Genomic DNA, 19,588 nt, shown 5'->3' on the forward strand with positions numbered 1-19,588 from the left:
ATGTGCTGTGGGAAAAATTTGGAGGTGTAGTTCAAGCACCTTTAATAGCTGATTTTTGTTATTTTTGCTAGAGAGCAAACTTTGTATAAAACATGCATGTGATAATTTTTGTACAGTCATTGTATGCTATGAAGAACATAGAAAAAATACTAACTCTGTTGTTTGACACTTTTCACAGTACAAAGTATTTTCATGTACAAAATCATGCCATAGATTGTTATTTTTGTGTAGGCTAATCCACTCACTCAAATATCATGAAAATCTGTTAGTAAACTACTTAGGGTAGTACTATGCTGTAGTAATTTTCTAAGAATTTTTCTAAGCAATAAAAATAGAGGTTACTATTCAAACCTATTATTAATTAGGGTTTAATTAAGCATTGCTTTATGTGTTTAAGAAATTAGCAAAGCTTTGGTGTATCTTTGAAGCATTTCATAAGATATGTTGAATTAACATATTAGTAGTAGAAGAGAATGCAGTAGATGGCATGTGTTTGTAGTATGTTTTCTTGGATGATGTTGACTACCTTGCATTCAAACATATCCATTGTATTCATCTCATCCGATGCACCGATTGCATAAGCACTTACGCACATTGCATCATACAGGATCGCAAACCGAGAACCCAGTCGTCATACCCGAGGAGCCCAAGGAGCAGTTCGAGGTGCAGCCACAGGAAGTGTCAGAAGCCGACGAGGAGGACGTTGAGGAACTTCCGGAGTGCCCCGATCACCGTCCGAGCTCCTTCGAGAGAGGCAAGCCCCGAAGCATTTTCTCCCGGTTTGCAATTATTAATTCAATGCTTTACTTAATTGATGCATTACGTTCAGGAATTGTTTGCAACCGTTGCTGCATTATACCTTGTTTACCTTTGTTATACTATATCCTTGTTACCCTGGTATCCGCAGTCGAGTCAATGCTTAGCTGGCTTAGACCGGTAGAAGTCGGGTGATTTCCTGTCACCTGCGAGCTATAGGTGGTTACCTGGATCTGCTTGGATGACTATGAAGTCATGGTATAACTAAGTGTTAAATGAAGTTGAGACCGGACGGAGACTTGCAGAGTTTTGGACTGTAGTGCTTTCCGTCTGTGTCGATTAAGGACCGACCGTTGTTGGGCCTCGAGTCATGTTGAACGCATGCCTTACATTTAGCTGGCCGGATAAAGTACCTTTCGACCGCGAAGCTGGGAGATTTTTCGGGCCGAGTAGATTGCCCGCAACGCACTGTGCCGGAGCAGGTGTGGTAGGACACGGGGGCGGGATGATAAGACCAAAGTGCAGTCGGTCGGCCCCCGGGTACATGTGGTTCCTGGCAAACTCAAGATTCTTGGAAAGTTGACTCGGTGATCAATATCTCACTTTAGCGGGTGAGTGAGGTTTGTGTAAGGAATAAATCACCAGCTGGTTAGGAATCGATTCGAATCGCCATCGCTCCTGGATAGTGAGCACTTGACTTGAGTGACTTCATCGTAGTAAATGTTATGGAACACTTGGATAGTTATAATGAATATGACAGTATGGAAGTTGTTTAATGATCATTGGTTATCATTATCTGCTTAATCACATGTTTACTCTAGTATAGGTGCAAAATCTAGTCGACAGGTTAATAATAATTAAATTGACAATAATACTTTTAGAAAGGTTCTTGAAATGCTAAAAATGCTTCTTTTTGCAAATGAGTCAGCTACCCTACTATAAAGCCCTTCATAATCCTTGGTGTCACTTATTTTCGGTTATGTCGGGTAAGTCTAGCTGAGTACCTTCTCGTACTCAGGGTTTTATTCCCACTTGTTGCAGATGGGCAGATGTATTACGGCTACTGTATCAACTGCCTGTATCCTGCGATGGGTGATGCTTAGGACCATGGGCATGGTCATTCCTTACGTCTCGTCTGATGCTTTTGTTGGAGATGATCATTCGCTGGCACTATATTTGAACTCCGCGTGTGTGTGGTTTGAACAAATGACTTCCGCTACTTTTATTCGAACTGGTTTTGTAATAACTATGTTGAAACTCTGATGTATCCATGATGCAAACTTTTATGTAATATATGATGGTGACCGCTAAACTTATTACGATCTTGGCTGGAATGGAAGTTGGTTTGAAATCCTTCGTGATTTCACAGACTACCGGGTTATACGGGCTTAAGTTTGCTAAATCATCTGCTCTGGCGGATGATTTTCTTATTTAATTTCGTATAATTGGTCGGTTCTGTTACAGCTGGCATCAGAGCATGGTTTAGCGTGTTACTGTTCACAAGTGTATTTAAAACAAAAAGGCATTTGAAAAACGTGAATTTCAAAATATAAAGTGTGCCAGTGATCATATCCTTTATGCCCAGTTAAGGACTTTAGGTGGCTTAATTAAGTACTGACTGGGGTTCTTGCATCATATTTCTCTTTCGTCGCTCATACGGCGTGCTATTGTATGAGTGCCACTTGTTTGAGTGGTAATGTATGGATCATTTGCCTCTACGCCTCGGTAAGTGTGAGTTGTGAGAGCATAATCGGATACATCGCCGATCTAGGGTGAATGCTTATATGATGCTGGAGTAATTACATGTTCTACGCATGTTTTACAAAGGTATCTCATGTATGGGTCTTCCGTCTGTGGAGGCGATGCCGTCAATAGGACGATGGTTCGGGTAGTTACTACCGTTGTACACGTATTTGGGGATTCGTGTAGAACGTGTAGATAAAACTTTACTGCTTTTATGCATTCATTGGGAATTGGGCTGAAATGAGTCTTCTGCAGGTACATAACAACGCTATCGTGTAGAACGTATTAGTTACGTATTTGAGAGATCGTTGTATGCCACCGAATTCGTTGTTAGAAATTATTTATTTCATAAGTTTGTGAGAACGTACGGCACGTACATACATCATATTACTTGTGCATTTCATTCATGTCATGCATTCCTCCCCTTATAAATTGATTATCCCATTTTGATAAAAGTTGTATCACCTAAAATATGTTTCCCCGAGGTAATAAAAGAACTTTTGCTACAAATGGCCCGCACGAAGCAGACTGCCCGTAAGTCCACCGGAGGAAGAGCACCTCGACGTCCGTTGGCCCTGAGGGATCACCGCACCATGGACACCTTCTTGAGCGAGTTTGGCATGCCAACCTTGCTTTGGAGAGTGCTCCATGATGTGGGGTACCCAGAGGGTCAAGAGCCGGTGTACTCTTGGAATGAGAGCCAGTTAGCAGAGGATGGACTCGCAGTGGTAGAGATCATGGTTCCTGCTCTCGGTGATGCTCCAGATTGGGATGGTTGGCATTTAGAGTTTGAGGGTCGCACTCCAGCTGAGGGTGCAGAGGGAGCAGCCTTCTATGTCATCAGGGACATTATGAGCAGATTTCCCAGTGAGCTTGCTGCAGCTCTAGCTGGCACTTTTCCTAGGGATGATCCTCGTGATGCCATTTGGGTTCAGCCTCAGGGAAGTGCATTGATCAGAGGTCCAGCTGAAGGACAGGCTAGCGACAACCAGGCAATGAGTGCTATGTTCGCCGCCATCAGAGCGTATGAGGGTCTCGAGAGTACCTACTGGACTTTGACTGGCTTGCGTAGTGAGGATAAGCTCAAAGGGAAGAAGCAGAAGAAGAGACAGGCATGTGCGATAGCTAGTTTGCAGGAGCAGTTGGCTGATATGAACTTACAGCGAGATCAGGCGGTTGAGAGAGGTGATAGAGCTATGCAGCGAGTGCATACGTTGACTCAAGCCAACAACAATGCAGACCGCATGATAGGACAGTTGGTTTAGGAAAGGAATGAAGCCTGGAACGCAAGAAACCTTTTGCTACAGAGGGTCGATGAGCTAGAGGAATACAACGGCAACCTGCACGAGGAGTTTCACGCGCTCTACAATGGGGTTGGCCCATATGCTCCACCAGACGCCGCTGGCATGGACATCGACGATGACAACCAGGACGAGCCTATAGTTTCACCTGGGGGCGATGGTGACGTCTCCGATCCCGACGATGGCCCCGAGGAGTAGGCTAGTTGCCTTGCGCTAGTATCTAGGTCCTGTCGCGATGACCTTTCTTTTGTTGGCATGTAACTTATTGTATGCTGCTTCGAACGTATGAGACTTGGCATGTGGTTGGAACTTGATTTTCGAATGCGATATCTGAACGCATAAAAAGCCCAGTGTATGTATGCTGGCAATTTGGTTGTATGGACACGAGGTTTGCCGTTGAAGTAATTTGATTAAGTGCTGTTGTTTTAATTAGGATGCGATTGTTGTGCCTCTGTTTTATTGTATGAATTTATTCTCTCCAGTAAATTCAGTACGGCATAATTTTTCCTTCACTCGCAATTATTACAGCTTCACTCAATCATTACTTGTTGCTAAAACATGCAGATGACAAACACTCGCCGAACCACGTATGAGGCCGCTGAGACCGGTGCTAACGGTGCGGGGACTGGTGGTGGTGGTGGAAACCACGGCAACAACAATGAACCTCCCCATGAACTGCATTTGCCACCTCCTCCCCCGTTTACCCCCGAGATGTTCCTCGCACAGCTGCTCGGGAGTCAGCGCAACGCGGAACAATCCCAGAAGAACATAGAAGATTTTCTACGCACCATCGCCAACAACATTCAACGTGGCAACAATCAAGGTGGTGGCATGGGAGTGAACCAATATAGCAGCTTCAAAGATTTCATGGACACCAGGCCGCCCGTATTCAAGGAAGCAACAAAGCCACTCGATGCTGAGGAATGGATCAACACGATGGAAGATAAATTCCGTGTGTTGAGAATGACTGAGGTTCTGAAAACAGAGTATGCTGCACTTCAGTTGCAAGGACCCGCGGGAATGTGGTGGAAGCACCATCGCACCACCTTCCCTCCAAATGCTCAGATTTCTTGGAGAGAGTTTGCTGAGGCCTTCCGTGGAGTCTATATTCCACCCGGGCTGACCGAAATGAAGTTGAGAGAGTTTCTGGCATTGAACCAGGGCACCAAAACCGTGACGCAATACCTGCATGCCTTCAACAACTTGTGTCGCTATGCTCCCGACATGGTTGACACAGATGCTAAAAGAATAGCCAGTTTTAAGAGGGGACTCAATCCAAAAATGATGAAGCATGTTGGTACCAACAACCGCGTCAGATTCAATGACTTCATCAGTGACTGTCTGAAGCAAGAGAAAAATAACAATGCCAGCACCGCAGCCAAGACACGCAAGAGAGCCTTTGAAGGTGGTCCGTCGCAAGCTAGAGCACCTATGGGAGGTCGTCCTCCATATCGCCCATCGGCACCTGGCGCTAGGTTCAGGCCACCTCAGCCAAGAAGTCAGAATTTCCGTGGACCTCAGAAGCCGTACAAGATGGCAGTATAGCCCAACAAAGCAGCCGCAACTGCGGTACAAGGCAGTTCCAAGGGAGCTGTGGGATCTGCCGGGACAGTGAGGGGACCCTGCTATAACTGTGATCAACCTGGCCATTTCTCGAGGTTTTGTCCGTACCCACCCAAGAAGAAGCAGCAGACTTATAATGCTAGAGTACATAGTACGACTGTGGATGAAATTCCTGAGGGAGAGCCTGTCACTGCTAGTAAGTTTCCTGTCAACAAAAACCCTGCAGTTGTTCTATTTGATTCTGGATCATCGCATTCTTTTATGAGTCAAGCATTTGCATAGAAACATGAACAACTATGCACAGAATTGGGTTATGGTTACCGTATAAGTTCAGCAGGGGCTGATGTTTTGACCAACCGGATGGTTCGAGGGGCAACCCTTGAATTAGGTAGCAGGAAGTTCCGAGTGAACTTGATAGTTATGCCTGGATTAGTTTTGGATGTCATTATAGGGATGAATTGGATGAAGGATTGGGGAGCAGTCATAGATACTGGAAGTCGAGTACTTACCCTTAAGGATCCCCTGGGTGAGGGTACTTTCCAAGTACCATTGCCTCGGAGAACAGACCTTATAAGTGTTACATGTGCTACGGCGGTCATTCCTATTCATCAGATTCCGGTAGTGTGTGAATTTCTGGATGTATTCCCGGATGAGCTACCGGGTCTTCCGCCGGATAGGGAGATTGAGTTTGGAATTGAGTTAGTCCCCGGAACAGCCCTGATTTCAAGGAGACCCTATCGGATGCCTCCAGATGAGTTAGCTGAGCTGAAGAAGCAATTAGAAGAATTATAAAAAAAGGGATTTATTCGGCCAAGCAAGTCTGAATGGGGATGTCCCGCTTTGTTTGTAAAAAAGAAGAAAGAGGGCACGTTGAGGATGTGCGTAGACTACAGGCCACTCAACGCCGTGACCATCAAGAATAAGTATCCCTTGCCTCATATTGATGTTCTGTTTGACCAATTATCCAAGGCCAAGGTGTTCTCAAAAATAGATTTGAGATCCGGTTATCATCATATCAAGATTAGGCCACAGGATATACCGAAAACTGCATTTTCCACCAGATATGGGTTGTATGAGTATCTTGTCATGTCCTTTGGCTTGACAAATGCTCCTGCATACTTTATGTTTTTGATGAATACAGTTTTCATGCTAGAATTGGATAAGTTTGTGGTAGTGTTCATCGATGACATTCTGGTGCACTCCGAGAACGAGAAAGATCATGAAGAGCATCTGAGAACTATCTTGACCAGACTTAGGGATCATCAACTGTATGCTAAGTTTAGCAAATGTGAATTCTGGTTGAAGGAAGTTCCTTTCCTTGGTCACATTCTGTCAGAGAATGGGGTTTCAGTCGATCCAAGTAAGGTGCAAGAAGTTATGAATTGGAAAGCACCGACCACAGTTCCTGAGATTAGAAGTTTCTTAGGACTAGCGGGTTATTACCGTCGCTTTATACCAGACTTTTCGAAGATTGCCAAACCGATGACAAGTCTCTTATAGAAGGATCACAAGTTTGTGTGGACAGAGGAGTGTGAAGCAGCTTTCCATACTTTGCGGAAACTGTTGACCACTGCTCCTGTTCTAGCACAACCAGATATCGAGAAACCATTTGATGTGTTTTGCGATGCATCGAAGACTGGATTAGGATGTGTTCTTATGCAAGAAAGGAGAGTCATTGCTTATGCATCACGTCAATTGAGAAAGCACGAGGTCAACTATCCAACACATGATCTTGAACTTGCTGTAGTTGTGCACGCCCTAAAAATTTGGAGACATTATCTACTTGGTAACGTGTGCAATATTTTCACGGATCACAAGAGTCTTAAGTACATCTTTACCCAACCAGAGCTAAACATGAGACAGCGTAGATGGTTGGAATTGATCAAGGATTACAACTTGAATGTGCAATATCATCCTGGAAAAGCCAATGTAGTGGCAGATGCTTTGAGCAGAAAGTCACATTACTTGAATGTGCAGCCATTACTTGAAGATGGGTTCAATCTAATGCATCCTGCTATGTTACATAGTATTCAGATTAGTTGCTCTTTGGAGAGTAAGATAATAGAAGGCCAGAAAACCGACAAGGGGATATTCCACATCAAAGAGAAAATAAAAGAAAAGTCGTCTCAACACTTTAAAGTGGATTAACAGGGCGTGTTGTGGTTTGACGACCGTCTTGTGGTTCCCAAGGATCGAGAGCTTAGGAATAAACTCATGGATGAAGCTCACTTTGCTAAGCTATCTATCCATCCCGGAAGTAGTAAGATGTATCAAGAACTAAGATCTCGTTATTGGTGGACCAAAATAAAGAAAAAAATTACAGCATATGTTGTCAGATGTGACACATGTTGTTGAGTGAAAGCCATTCACATGAAACCTACCGGTATGTTGCAACCCTTGTCCGTCCCTAGTTGGAAGTGGGACGATGTAAGTATGGATTTTATCACGGGTTTGCCCACTACTCAAAAAGGACATGATTCAATTTGGGTAATTGTGGACCGTCTTACCAAGACCGCTCATTTCCTGCCTGTCAAGACAACTTATCGACCACCTCAATATGCCAAGAAGTATATCGCGGAAATTGTGAGGTTGCATGGTATACCGAAGACCATAGTATCTGATAGAGGCTCACAGTTCATGGCTCACTTTTGGGAACATTTACACAAAGGCTTAGGAACTAGTTTGATTCGCAGTACCGCTTATCATCCTCAGACAGATGGTCAGACTGAACGAGTGAATGCTGTTTTGGAGGATATGTTAAGAGCCTGTGTATTGTCTTCTAAGGGATCATGGGAGTCATGGTTACCGTTAGCTGAGTTTTCTTATAATAATAGTTATCAAGAAAGCATCAAGATGGCTCCCTTCGAAGCTTTATATGGCAGAAAATGTAGAACACCATTGAATTGGGTCGAACCTGGAGATAGAAGGTATTATGGCATTGACTTTGTAGAAGAAGTCGAGAAGAGAGTTCATATTATTCAGCAGAATATGAAAGCGGCCCAATCACGTCAGAAAAGCTATGCAGACAAAAGAAGGAGACCCCTTGCGTTTGAAGTTGGTGACTATGTTTATCTGAAAGTCACGCCAATAAAGAAGAAAAGGTTTGGAGTCCGAAGAAAGCTTGCCGCGAGATTCGTAGGACCATACAAGATCTTGGAACAAAGAGGTCCGGTAGCCTACAAATTAGAGTTACCTGAGACAATGAGTACCGTTTTCCTAGTTTTCCATGTATCACATCTCAAGAAATGTTTGCGTATTCCAGAGGAAAGAATAGAACCTCGAGGTATCCAACTTAAATCAGATTTGGTGTATCGTGAGCAACCAGTCCAGGTGTTAGACACTAAGGAACGTGCTACTCGGAATAGTGTGGTGAAAACATACAAGATACAGTGGGATCATCATGATGAGGGAGATGCAACTTGGGAAACAGGAGAGTACCTGCAAAAAGCTTATGAAGATTTTTATAACAAATGGTTCGTAACCCAAATCTTGGGACGAGATTTTTATAAGGGGGGAGGGCTGTAACACCCCGGTGTTATGCCTGCATTTAGGCACTGCAAATTATGCATATCATGCATCATCAAGCATTCTAATCACACATGCCCAATCATGTAAATAACAACTGAAACATTGTTTCAAAACATTTGAAACATGTGCAAAACCTAAATGTTGCATACCTTTGTTAGAATTGTTTTGCCCTAAAATTTTGCTTGCTAGGTTAGTAGAACTTGTTTGGCTATCATGGTAAATCATCTAGAAATGTTTAGTTCAATTTTTTGAGCAAGGTTTGTATTCAAATTAATTCAAAATTTGTCTTCAAAAGTAATTTCCAAAAATTAGGGTTTGGAGTTAAACATTGACTTTGATTTTATAATTCAAAATCTAGAAAGAATTTGGCTTTGGTCATAACAGCAAAGTTGTAGAGAATTAAATTCTAGTCAACTTTCATTTTTGGTATATTTTCAAAAGATGTCATTTTCTTGCTCAAAATAATATTTGAAAGATGGCATTTAAAAATTCCTTGAAAATATATTTGGAAAAGGCTTTTTCCTCCTTCGCGGGCCGCCGCCTCGCTTCTGGCCCACGACCAAAGCCGGCCCAGCTAGCATCCCGCAGCGCCGCGCGCCTCGCCTCGCCTCGGCCCAGCCCAGCGCCGCGCTGGCCTGCCTCCGCGCGCCTGCCCGCTGACGCGCCGCGCCGCGTGCCCGACCGCGGCAGAGCGTGCTTGCCGCGTGGCGGCCATGCGCCGTCGACGCCGCCGCGCGTCGCAGCCGGCCTGCGCCCGCGCCCACGCGCCCGCCTACACCTGCTGGAGCCGGTGCGCTCGCTCACTCCCTCCCGCGCTGCCTTTCCTCTCCGCCAGAGCCGAGAGCCCTAAGCTCTGCCTCTCGCCGCGCCATGCACTTGCCGGCGCAATTCGCCGCGGCTCCTCCACCTCGGCCGGCAATCACGCGCCCGCAGCTCCGCCTCGCCCTCCTTCAAGTTGTGCTCGCGTTTGCGCCACCTGCCGAGCTCAGGTAGAGCCACCTCAGCCTCGCCACCGACGGCCATGGCGCCGCCGTGCTCGGCCGCCATGGAAGTCACCTTTCCTCTCTTCTCTAGCCCCGCCTAGCTGCCCTACCGCATTCGCCATCTTCTCGCGCATCCCGTGCGCCCGCCAGCTCGCCCTGCCATGGCCGGAGATGGCCGCCGGCCTCGTGGCCGAGCCGCGCCGCCGCGCCAGCGCAAGCGCCGGCGTAGCCCTGCCTCAGCCAGGCCGTGGGCCGACGCCTGTCGGGCCGTCTTCCCTTCCTCGCGCTCGGGCCGCGCAGGCCAAAAGCGGCCGTGGGCCAGCTGATTCCAGCGGGCTGGCCCAATAGCGTTTAAAGAAATTGTTTTCAATTTATTCTTTATTATTTAAAAATAGATATGGTTTGCAAAATGTTTGGATACTCAAAGTTGCTCCAAATCTGTTGAAATAAATTTGTCTAGGTTCCTTATCATCAGATCTACTTGGGAAAAATTGTGCATGTCATTTTTGAGATACTTTGCTGTAGAATTTTATTTAATCATGAATATTGCTGATAACTTGAAAAATATGTAGAAAAATCTATAGGCTTTAGAAAAATATGATTTCAAGTTTGTTAATCTTCTTATGTCATGTATTTCCTAGGAAAAATATGTTTCATGCATGTGCTGTGGGAAAAATTTGGAGGTGTAGTTCAAGCACCTTTAATAGCTGATTTTTGTTATTTTTGCTAGAGAGCAAACTTTGTATAAAACATGCATGTGATAATTTTTGTACAGTCATTGTATGCTATGAAGAACATAGGAAAATACTAACTCTGTTGTTTGACACTTTTCACAGTACAAAGTATTTTCATGTACAAAATCATGCCATAGATTGTTATTTTTGTGTAGGCTAATCCACTCACTCAAATATCATGAAAATCTGTTAGTAAACTACTTAGGGTAGTACTATGCTGTAGTAATTTTCTAAGAATTTTTCTAAGCAATAAAAATAGAGGTTACTATTCAAACCTATTATTAATTAGGGTTTAATTAAGCATTGCTTTATGTGTTTAAGAAATTAGCAAAGCTTTGGTGTATCTTTGAAGCATTTCATAAGATATGTTGAATTAACATATTAGTAGTAGAAGAGAATGCAGTAGATGACATGTGTTTGTAGTATGTTTTCTTGGATGATGTTGACTACCTTGCATTCAAACATATCCATTGTATTCATCTCATCCGATGCACCGATTGCATAAGCACTTACGCACATTGCATCATACAGGATCGCAAACCGAGAACCCAGTCGTCATACCCGAGGAGCCCAAGGAGCAGTTCGAGGTGCAGCCACAGGAAGTGTCAGAAGCCGACGAGGAGGACGTTGAGGAACTTCCGGAGTGCCCCGATCACCGTCCGAGCTCCTTCGAGAGAGGCAAGCCCCGGGGCATTTTCTCCCGGTTTGCAATTATTAATTCAATGCTTTACTTAATTGATGCATTACGTTCAGGAATTGTTTGCAACCGTTGCTGCATTATACCTTGTTTACCTTTGTTATATTATATCCTTGTTACCCTGGTATCCGCAGTCGAGTCAATGCTTAGCTGGCTTAGACCGGTAGAAGTCGGGTGATTTCCTGTCATCTGCGAGCTATAGGTGGTTACCTGGATCTGCTTGGATGACTATGAAGTCATGGTATAACTAAGTGTTAAATGAAGTTGAGACCGGACGGAGACTTGCAGAGTTTTGGACTGTAGTGCTTTCCGTCTATGTCGATTAAGGACCGACCGTTGTTGGGCCTCGAGTCATGTTGAACGCATGCCTTACATTTAGCTGGCCAGATAAAGTATCTTCCGACCGCGAAGCTGGGAGATTTTTCGGGTCGAGTAGATTGCCCGCAACGCACTGTGCCGGAGCAGGTGTGGTAGGACACGGGGGCGGGATGATAAGACCAAAGTGCAGTCGGTCAGCCCCCGGGTACATGTGGTTCCTGGCAAACTCGAGATTCCTGGAAAGTTGACTCGGTGATCAATATCTCACTTTAGCGGGTGAGTAAGGTTTGTGTAAGGAATAAATCACCAGCTGGTTAGGAATCGATTCGAATCGTCATCGCTCCTGGATAGTGAGCACTTGACTTGAGTGACTTCATCGTAGTAAATGTTATGGAACACTTGGATAGTTATAATGAATATGACAGTATGGAAGTTGTTTAATGATCATTGGTTATCATTATCTGCTTAATCACATGTTTACTCTAGTATAGGTGCAAAATCTAGTCGACAGGTTAATAATAATTAAATTGACAATAATACTTTTAGAAAGGTTCTTGAAATGCTAAAAATGCTTCTTTTTGCAAATGAGTCAGCTACCCTACTATAAAGCCCTTCATAATCCTTGGTGTCACTTATTTTCGGTTATGTCGGGTAAGTCTAGCTGAGTACCTTCTCGTACTCAGGGTTTTATTCCCACTTGTTGCAGATGGGCAGATGTATTACGGCTACTGTATCAACTGCCTGTATCCTGCGATGGGTGATGCTTAGGACCATGGGCATGGTCATTCCTTACGTCTCGTCTGATGCTTTTGTTGGAGATGATCATTCGCTGGCACTATATTTGAACTCCGCGTGTGTGTGGTTTGAACAAATGACTTCCGCTACTTTTATTCGAACTGGTTTTGTAATAACTATGTTGAAACTCTGATGTATCCGTAATGCAAACTTTTATGTAATATGTGATGGTGACCGCTAAACTTATTACGATCTTGGCTGGAATGGAAGTTGGTTTGAAATCCTTCGTGATTTCACGGACTACCGGGTTATACGGGCTTAAGTTTGCTAAATCGTCTGCTCTGGCGGATGATTTTCTTATTTAATTTCGTATAATTGGTCGGTTCTGTTACAGTGGCCGGCGGCAGCATGGGCAGAGACTTGGACGCTGACTTCCTCCGCCCAGGATCCACCCGTTCTTCCTGCAACAAGGCGAGAACACAGGCAGACGAATCTTAGTTTGCAGTTTTGGAATATTTGGTTACAATCATCTTAGCCCTCTCAGTGGCCGAGGCCAACACATATATGAGAAAGCTACTCACGCACGCACCCGCTATGCTTACTGGGCTCACTCATTCGCCCATTGCAGCCCAAACACCGGAGCGCTCTTCATCTTGGCCCGATCCGGTCTTCCTTCCGCCGAGCCCGGCACAGAAGACTCCAGTTGCTCATTCGGCACGGAGGACTGGACCTCGGTCCTGACAATATTATAGGTAGGGGTGTGAATTGGTGCTCCTGAAGGTCTCCACCAAACTAAAGTATTCCCATATTTTTGCACTCACTAATATTAAATATATTGCTTGGACCAGCTTGAACGCAGCGCTCACCAAAGATGCAGAGCGGGACTTCAATGGTGCAGACTGAAAGCCATTGATGCCCGGGGCTATGCCCCTACAGATGGTCAATCTCCCTATATTTCTCCATTTGTTTCCTCGGATGCACTGTAGATGCTTGACGCTGAGACAGATAAGATTTTGCATTGTTTCTAGCTGTCTTCTTAATGTTGATGCAAACAATTTCTGAATTTTGCAAATGTTATCAGTCTGTTAGCTAGATGCAAACTTCAGTTATCTTGGTTTTGGTGTGCTCAAGATGCAGTGGAGAAGATGAAAGTGCATCCATCTGATGTACTCCATTGTATTATGAAGATTGCCTTTTGATCTATTTTACCGAACTATCCATGTATTCCAAGTTTGAAACAGTTTCTACTTACTATTATGCATTAGAAATAACATGATTTATGGTTGCACCCTATTTATTAAAAACAATTCTTTTTGTATGATATAATAATTGGTTTTACAAAATTTACCATTATTCATCTATTATGAAAGACCTTTTATGGACACGCGTGGCGCACGTGCATCTCAACTAGTTCAAGAAAGGAATGAGAAAACCATGGTCTACTAGCAACAAGGCCCGGGGCACAATTACATAATACTCCATTCGTCCCAAAATAGATGACACTTTTAACTTATATCATGTTTGACCATTTGTTTTATTCAATTTTCTTGCAAATAGTAAAATAAATAAGTCATTGTTAAGATATCTCTAGTGATAAAATAAGTCATAACAAAATAAATAATATTCATACAAAAATTTTGAATAAGACGTACAGTCGAAAAAGATGTTTAAAAGTAAAAAACAATATGGCGACTGAAAGTAACTGCTCAAGGATATGACAAATCACGAATGGCCGTTTGGTCACCTGGAGTCAGAGTTGCAGAATCAATCAGGCCTCTTGCTCTTGCCACTTGGTCGCGCAGAGGCAAGCCACGCTCCAAAACCACTCCGTCGTTTCCCAAGAAGATCCACTTTTCCACTTTGGATGGGCTCATTTCTGCCTTGGACAGTGCATTCATCATCCCTTCTCCTCTAAAGATAATGGCGTAGTGAGGATAGCGTCCCAAAACTGATATTACCATCTCAACGATGGCCCTTCTCATCCTTGGGTACTCATGACTCGGTCTCTTGTTAAACCAGCTTTTTAACGCATGTTTCTATACGTGACTCAAGCCCTTGGACAAAGCATTGAGGGGGAAGGGCATAACAGATTTGTGAAGCGAGGCTGATTAGGGCCTCCAACTGTTTTCCCTCTGCAGTATTTATATTTTCCAGCACCTGCATGTGTAATTCGGTGAAAATGTCAGTTGACTCGTCGATGTCAGTTAACTCACGACGAGTCGACAACATCAAGTGCACCAGTACAAATTAATATGCTCTACTATATCTCCATTTCAAATTGTAAGTTGTTCTGATTTTTTTAGATACATAATATATATCTAGACATAATACATATTTAAATGCATAGCAAAAGCTATATACCTAAAATTGTCAGAACAATTTATAGTTTGGAACTGAGGGAGTAGTGTACTTAATGAAATGTTTGGTTCACAGAATCAACCCATTTTAGATGGGGTGATATATCATGAGCTCATTCCTCAAATTTAGTGAAATGATCCAATTTTTTATACTAGTACTAATAGTTCAAAGATGCGTGCTTCAATGACATATAATTAAAACGAACAAGAAAAAAGAAATCTTAACCTCGGTAGGTATATATTGAGAGACTTACCATTAGCAAGGCAGATGAGAGGTTATTGGTTGCCTCTGGACCCCACAGCCTGTCCCTGATCCTAGAGCACGCGCACAAATTCTGCAGGAGACTCGCTGCAGCGCATCTGTATTGGTCATTACCAAGCATGTCTTTGAGATCCCTGACAAGTTTATATCCGGGTCGTCGTTCCTGCAATATACGCGTTCGGCTGGTCGTTTTCGGCTGGCTGGTTCGTCTTTTTTTTCTGGACGGAGCAGTGTTTTTCTCTCACAAAATTTCAGTATAAACAGTAAAATCCAGCATGAACAAGCGATTCGCAGTCTCCATTGTAAGATTTGTCGGTGCTTCCCCTGCAGCCACTCTCACTGACTGATCATGGTTTGTTGGCCCATCCTCATCCTGCCCAACGATGAATACATGCACTAACTTGTGAATAATCACTTGGACGCTCCCAAGCTCTTGCCTTGCGACCTCATCCCAGGCCATAATGGCTATGATATCCATGGCCGGCTTCAATACTTCAGTGCTGCAGCTACGGCTGTTCTCCAAGATACCAGCGAGGTTGCTAAGTAAGAAAGGGTTCTCCCACAGCTCTTGCCGTAGAGTTACACCAATTTTCCCGTTCCTGGTTGCAAGCCTCCTCAGCAAATTCAGCGACGAACTTATCAGTGCATCGTCAGTGCTGCTTTCGTTGTAGCTTGTGAGACCTATGATCTTCGGGACGAGGTTCGTGACTTTGATAATTTCTGCACAGTTGTCAGTGTCGCAAGCAAGGCCCTCAAGTATTTCCAAGCCTAGTATGGGTAGTGACCAAGGGAAGCGTTGTTCATCTAGAATGGACCACTTCTTTTTCATCAACCGCCAACACTGGCATACCCAACACCACCGCGCTCCATTGTTGCCTCCTCGATGTTCCGGTTGCTCATGTGCAGGTCGGTTACTTGCATTTCCTCCATTACCCGAAGATTCTTCATCTTGTGGTTGATTATTAGCAACATTTGCTCCATTATTTCCGGTGCTACCTCTGATTTGATTGTCACCATCAGCCTGAGGCCCTAGAGCTAGTGGACCAGGACCATGATGATGATCACGGTCACGGCCCCCTTCATTTTTTACAGATGCTGATTGTTTCTCAGCATCGAGGAGCGATGATACCAATTTCACCGCGCTGGGAATCCCGGCGATTCTGAGGTCGCCAGAGAGCTCCTTGGTGACCCTGGCGGTAAATAACCTGATCTCTGTGTCCTCTTCAAATGTCCACCACCCAAGCATGCCGATCAATGTGGGCAGGCACTGCTTTCTCGGATCTGGTGATCACCGAGATGATTTCTTGACGGGAGTCCCTCCGTTGTTGAAGCAGGCCGTCAAGAACACGAACCCCGGCAAACTGCTTGTCACGTGAGCTGGAGGTCTAGCTGGAGGTAGAGTTGAGGGAATCGACTGCGAAGGTTGCAAGGCTCATGGTGTCCTCTGCAAACACGCCGGTCTCGTGTAGGCATGCTCGTAGTACAGATCGACAGCCCTGGCTCCCCCCTTGCCTCCGAAACCTGAGCGATGGACAAGCAATCTGCGAGGGAAAAAGGAGAAGAGCGCTAAAATGCAGGTGACGATGTAGAGTGACCCTTGACACAGCGCCAGCCCGTAGAAGACCGCCATGGATGCCTTCATGTTTGGGCCATCGCCGTGCAAGCTGACTAGGCGCCAAGACGATACCACAATTTGCGCCACAGCTGCTGGAATCTGCAAGTTACCAATCAGTAGCACGGGTAGCAAAATGACATTTTCCGGGCCGATGTTCGTGGGGATGGAAGTACCAAAGTCCAAAGGAAACATATGTTCACGATCACGTCGATGCAGATGTTATAAACGATAGGCAATATAAACGACGAGGAACAGTAGATCAAACACAGGACATGAGATTTTAATGTGGAAAACCCTTCCAAGAAAGAAGGAAAAAAACCACAGACACCAGCCAGCAAATCTTCACTATATCGAATGAGGTTACAAACGTCGGGGATTTACAACTTTTTTTATCCCAAGACGACGGCTTACAAGAAGTATATATAGAAATGAAAAACCCTAATAGGCGACGATCCGCTTCGCTTCGGCCCAAGCCTCTCGGCTATGGGCCTCGCTTCACTCCGACAGAAGTTAACATTTATCTTATACATAACTGAATTTGGATCACAACTCAACGGCATCGACCAAATCGGCTATTCACGACCGCCGGATCCTGTAGGCTGCCAAATAGCAGGACCACTGTAGCGAATTCCTTGGCCCCTGGAAAACCAGAAGCCAATAATAAGACTGAAATCAGTTTAAGCAAATATAGTATCCTTTGGCCCCAACGATGATTTGCCAGGGTGGTAATACATTTGAGCCTCAAGTTGAGCAGCACCACTGCCACGAACTGCGTTATGATATTTGGCACTAGCAGTGCGGCAATTAATGCGGCAGTGAATCCGTCAGAAGCAACACCCACCCTGTTTGCTCGTTGGTTTCAGCCAGACTTATTCAACCAGCCAACAGTGTTTTCCTCTCAAAAAAACCAGTACCAGCCAGCCCAAACCAGCACCAGCACCAACCAGCGAACAGGGTGACCAAGAGCGAAGAGGACAATTAGGACAGCAATAACCGGTGGAATAATTAGGACCATCCACAGCAGCAACGGTCTTTTCTTGCGCGGCTGTCTCATCAGCCGGGGTGTCTCAGATTGTCTCAAAAAGCTGGACCTTAAAACAAGAGGCATTCGATGATTTGGGTATCGCACAGTAAAAGAATTCCGGATCAAAAAACTACCTTTTTCCAACAGGCGAAGCAAATGAGAAGCCGCCCGCCTCGCCGCGCTCCTCTGCCCGCTCGTACGAGCTCTGGCAGAAGGGGCACGCCGTCCAGAACTCCGGCGGGTCGGGGGCGGGAGCGCCCGCGGCGGCATACCGAGAGAAGGAAGGGGTACCAGCGGCGCCCGGGTGCGGGTTGCGTTGCCCGAGGAGGAGCGCGAGGCGGCGGAAGGCGCGGGAGACGGCGGCGTGGTCGGGGCTGGCCCCGGGCAGCAGCTGGAGGATGGCGAGCGGGTCTGGGTGGCCCGAGGGGCCCATGGACTGGGAGGCGAGGAGGACGTCGGCGACGGCGAGGAGCTCGTCGGCGTCGGGGAGGAGCGGGTCCGCCTCCACCGCCCGCTCTGCGAAGCGCTTGCAGCCGACGAGGTCGCGCGCCGCGAGGAGCTTCTCGGCGATCTTAAGCCTGCGCCCGAATGTCGCCGGGGCCTCCGCCTCCGCCGCCGCCTCCGCTCCCGCTCCCGCCGGCGGAGAAGTCCATGGTGGTTTGGGGGAGGAAATGGTGCGTGTGGGGAACAGACGAGCTCCGGCAGCGTGGAGACGCAGAAGGACGGAGAGAAGACGCTTATTTGCGTCCCGTGTCGGCTCCCACTCAAAATGCGTAGCTCGTTTGCCAACTCCGTTGGAGAAGTGTTTTACGCGGATAAAACACTGTAGCCAACCCATTTTGGGTTTAGGTCACACTATGCGTGATCCGTTGGAGTCAGTCTAAGCTGCATCCTGCTCATAACAGCTAGTCCCACCATCTGACAGAAACTCCAGTTTCTCCCAAAAGCGAGAAAGGATTAAAGATATTCATAACCCAACTGATGATCGGCAGCACTTCGTTCCCTTCCCGAGGTCGCAATAGCTTTCGAGCGAAAGATGAACTTATCCCTAGTGCCTTCGTGCTCCCAAATAATGACTGGTTGTCGAACTTGAAGTTGCGGATGAACACCCTAATATGGGCATAGGCGCATAGCAAAGGTCGATAGAGCAAAGAAACGTAAAAAAACACCAGATTCAGAAGTAACATGATGATATAACAGCAGATCGAAAAGGAAAAGAAGAAGAAGGGAGAATTGGATAGAATCTGATGAAACTTGAAGCATCTGATTGGTCGAAAAAAGAAAAACTCGAAGCATCTGCGTGGATGCGCGCACCTGAAGGCTTCTATGAAGATCATGACCGTGGCGATCCAGAAGTCAACGTGTTCCAGTGAATTGCGGTAACTACCAATCAAGACGACGGACGCCCACAGGGAAGCCAGAGTTCCCAAAGCGTTGCCCACCAACTCCACGGTGGCGAGAACGCGCACGAAGCAGTTGAGACTCTTCTCAGCCTTAGCGGCAGCGCTCCCCCGATTCGCCACCAGCAGGGGGTCCGCGGCCGCCGCAGCCATTTGGATGGAAACGTCGCCACCACCCCTAGCTGCTGCTGGGCTCGCCATCGTGAGCTCCTCAGCAGCGGTCTGCTCGGTTTCCCGCAACCCGTATGTACAGGTCGTCAGAAGTACAACAATTGACTTGCTTGGTCCACCCTGGTCTCTGGGAAACCCATATATAATATAACGCCAAATTTTATATTGTAATGCACATATACGTAACAAGGAAGCAGGTAAGTGCCAACCGCGCAAACACAAACAAATCTCGTCTAGCGTGCTTTAGCGCGTCTCTAATGGTCTAATTTAGAGTTAGCTAAATCAATTTTTGATAGTGTAATAAAAAATGAGAGACTAGCATAAAGTCAAGAGATAGTCTCGTATATTTCATGATGTTTCTCTCTCATAACACGGCATATCTATTGTTGTCTCTCTCCTCT

The 19,588-nt window shown here is 45.7% G+C and overlaps 1 protein-coding gene across 2 annotated transcripts; it reads right to left on the bottom strand.

The window, feature by feature from the left end:
* Positions 1 to 17,009: 17,009 nt before the first annotated feature.
* LOC136452417 (uncharacterized) lies at positions 17,010 to 19,352 on the bottom strand. Of its 2 annotated transcripts, none has more exons than XM_066453032.1 (2): positions 18,931 to 19,352; positions 17,010 to 17,231 (listed from the first exon to the last, which is right to left on the bottom strand). In XM_066453032.1, the coding sequence occupies exons 1-2, from the start codon at positions 19,215 to 19,217 to the stop codon at positions 17,165 to 17,167; spliced, it is 354 nt and encodes a 117-aa protein (XP_066309129.1). In that variant the 5' UTR covers positions 19,218 to 19,352; the 3' UTR covers positions 17,010 to 17,164. The 2 variants fall into 2 exon arrangements, 1 of the variants encoding a protein (XP_066309129.1); XR_010758829.1 differs by lacking the exon at positions 17,010 to 17,231 and adding an exon at positions 18,514 to 18,726.
* Between the last annotated feature and the right edge of the window lie 236 nt (positions 19,353 to 19,588).

Source organism: Miscanthus floridulus, chromosome 5 (assembly GCF_019320115.1).
Source record: "Miscanthus floridulus cultivar M001 chromosome 5, ASM1932011v1, whole genome shotgun sequence".
Lineage (NCBI taxonomy): Eukaryota > Viridiplantae > Streptophyta > Magnoliopsida > Poales > Poaceae > Miscanthus > Miscanthus floridulus.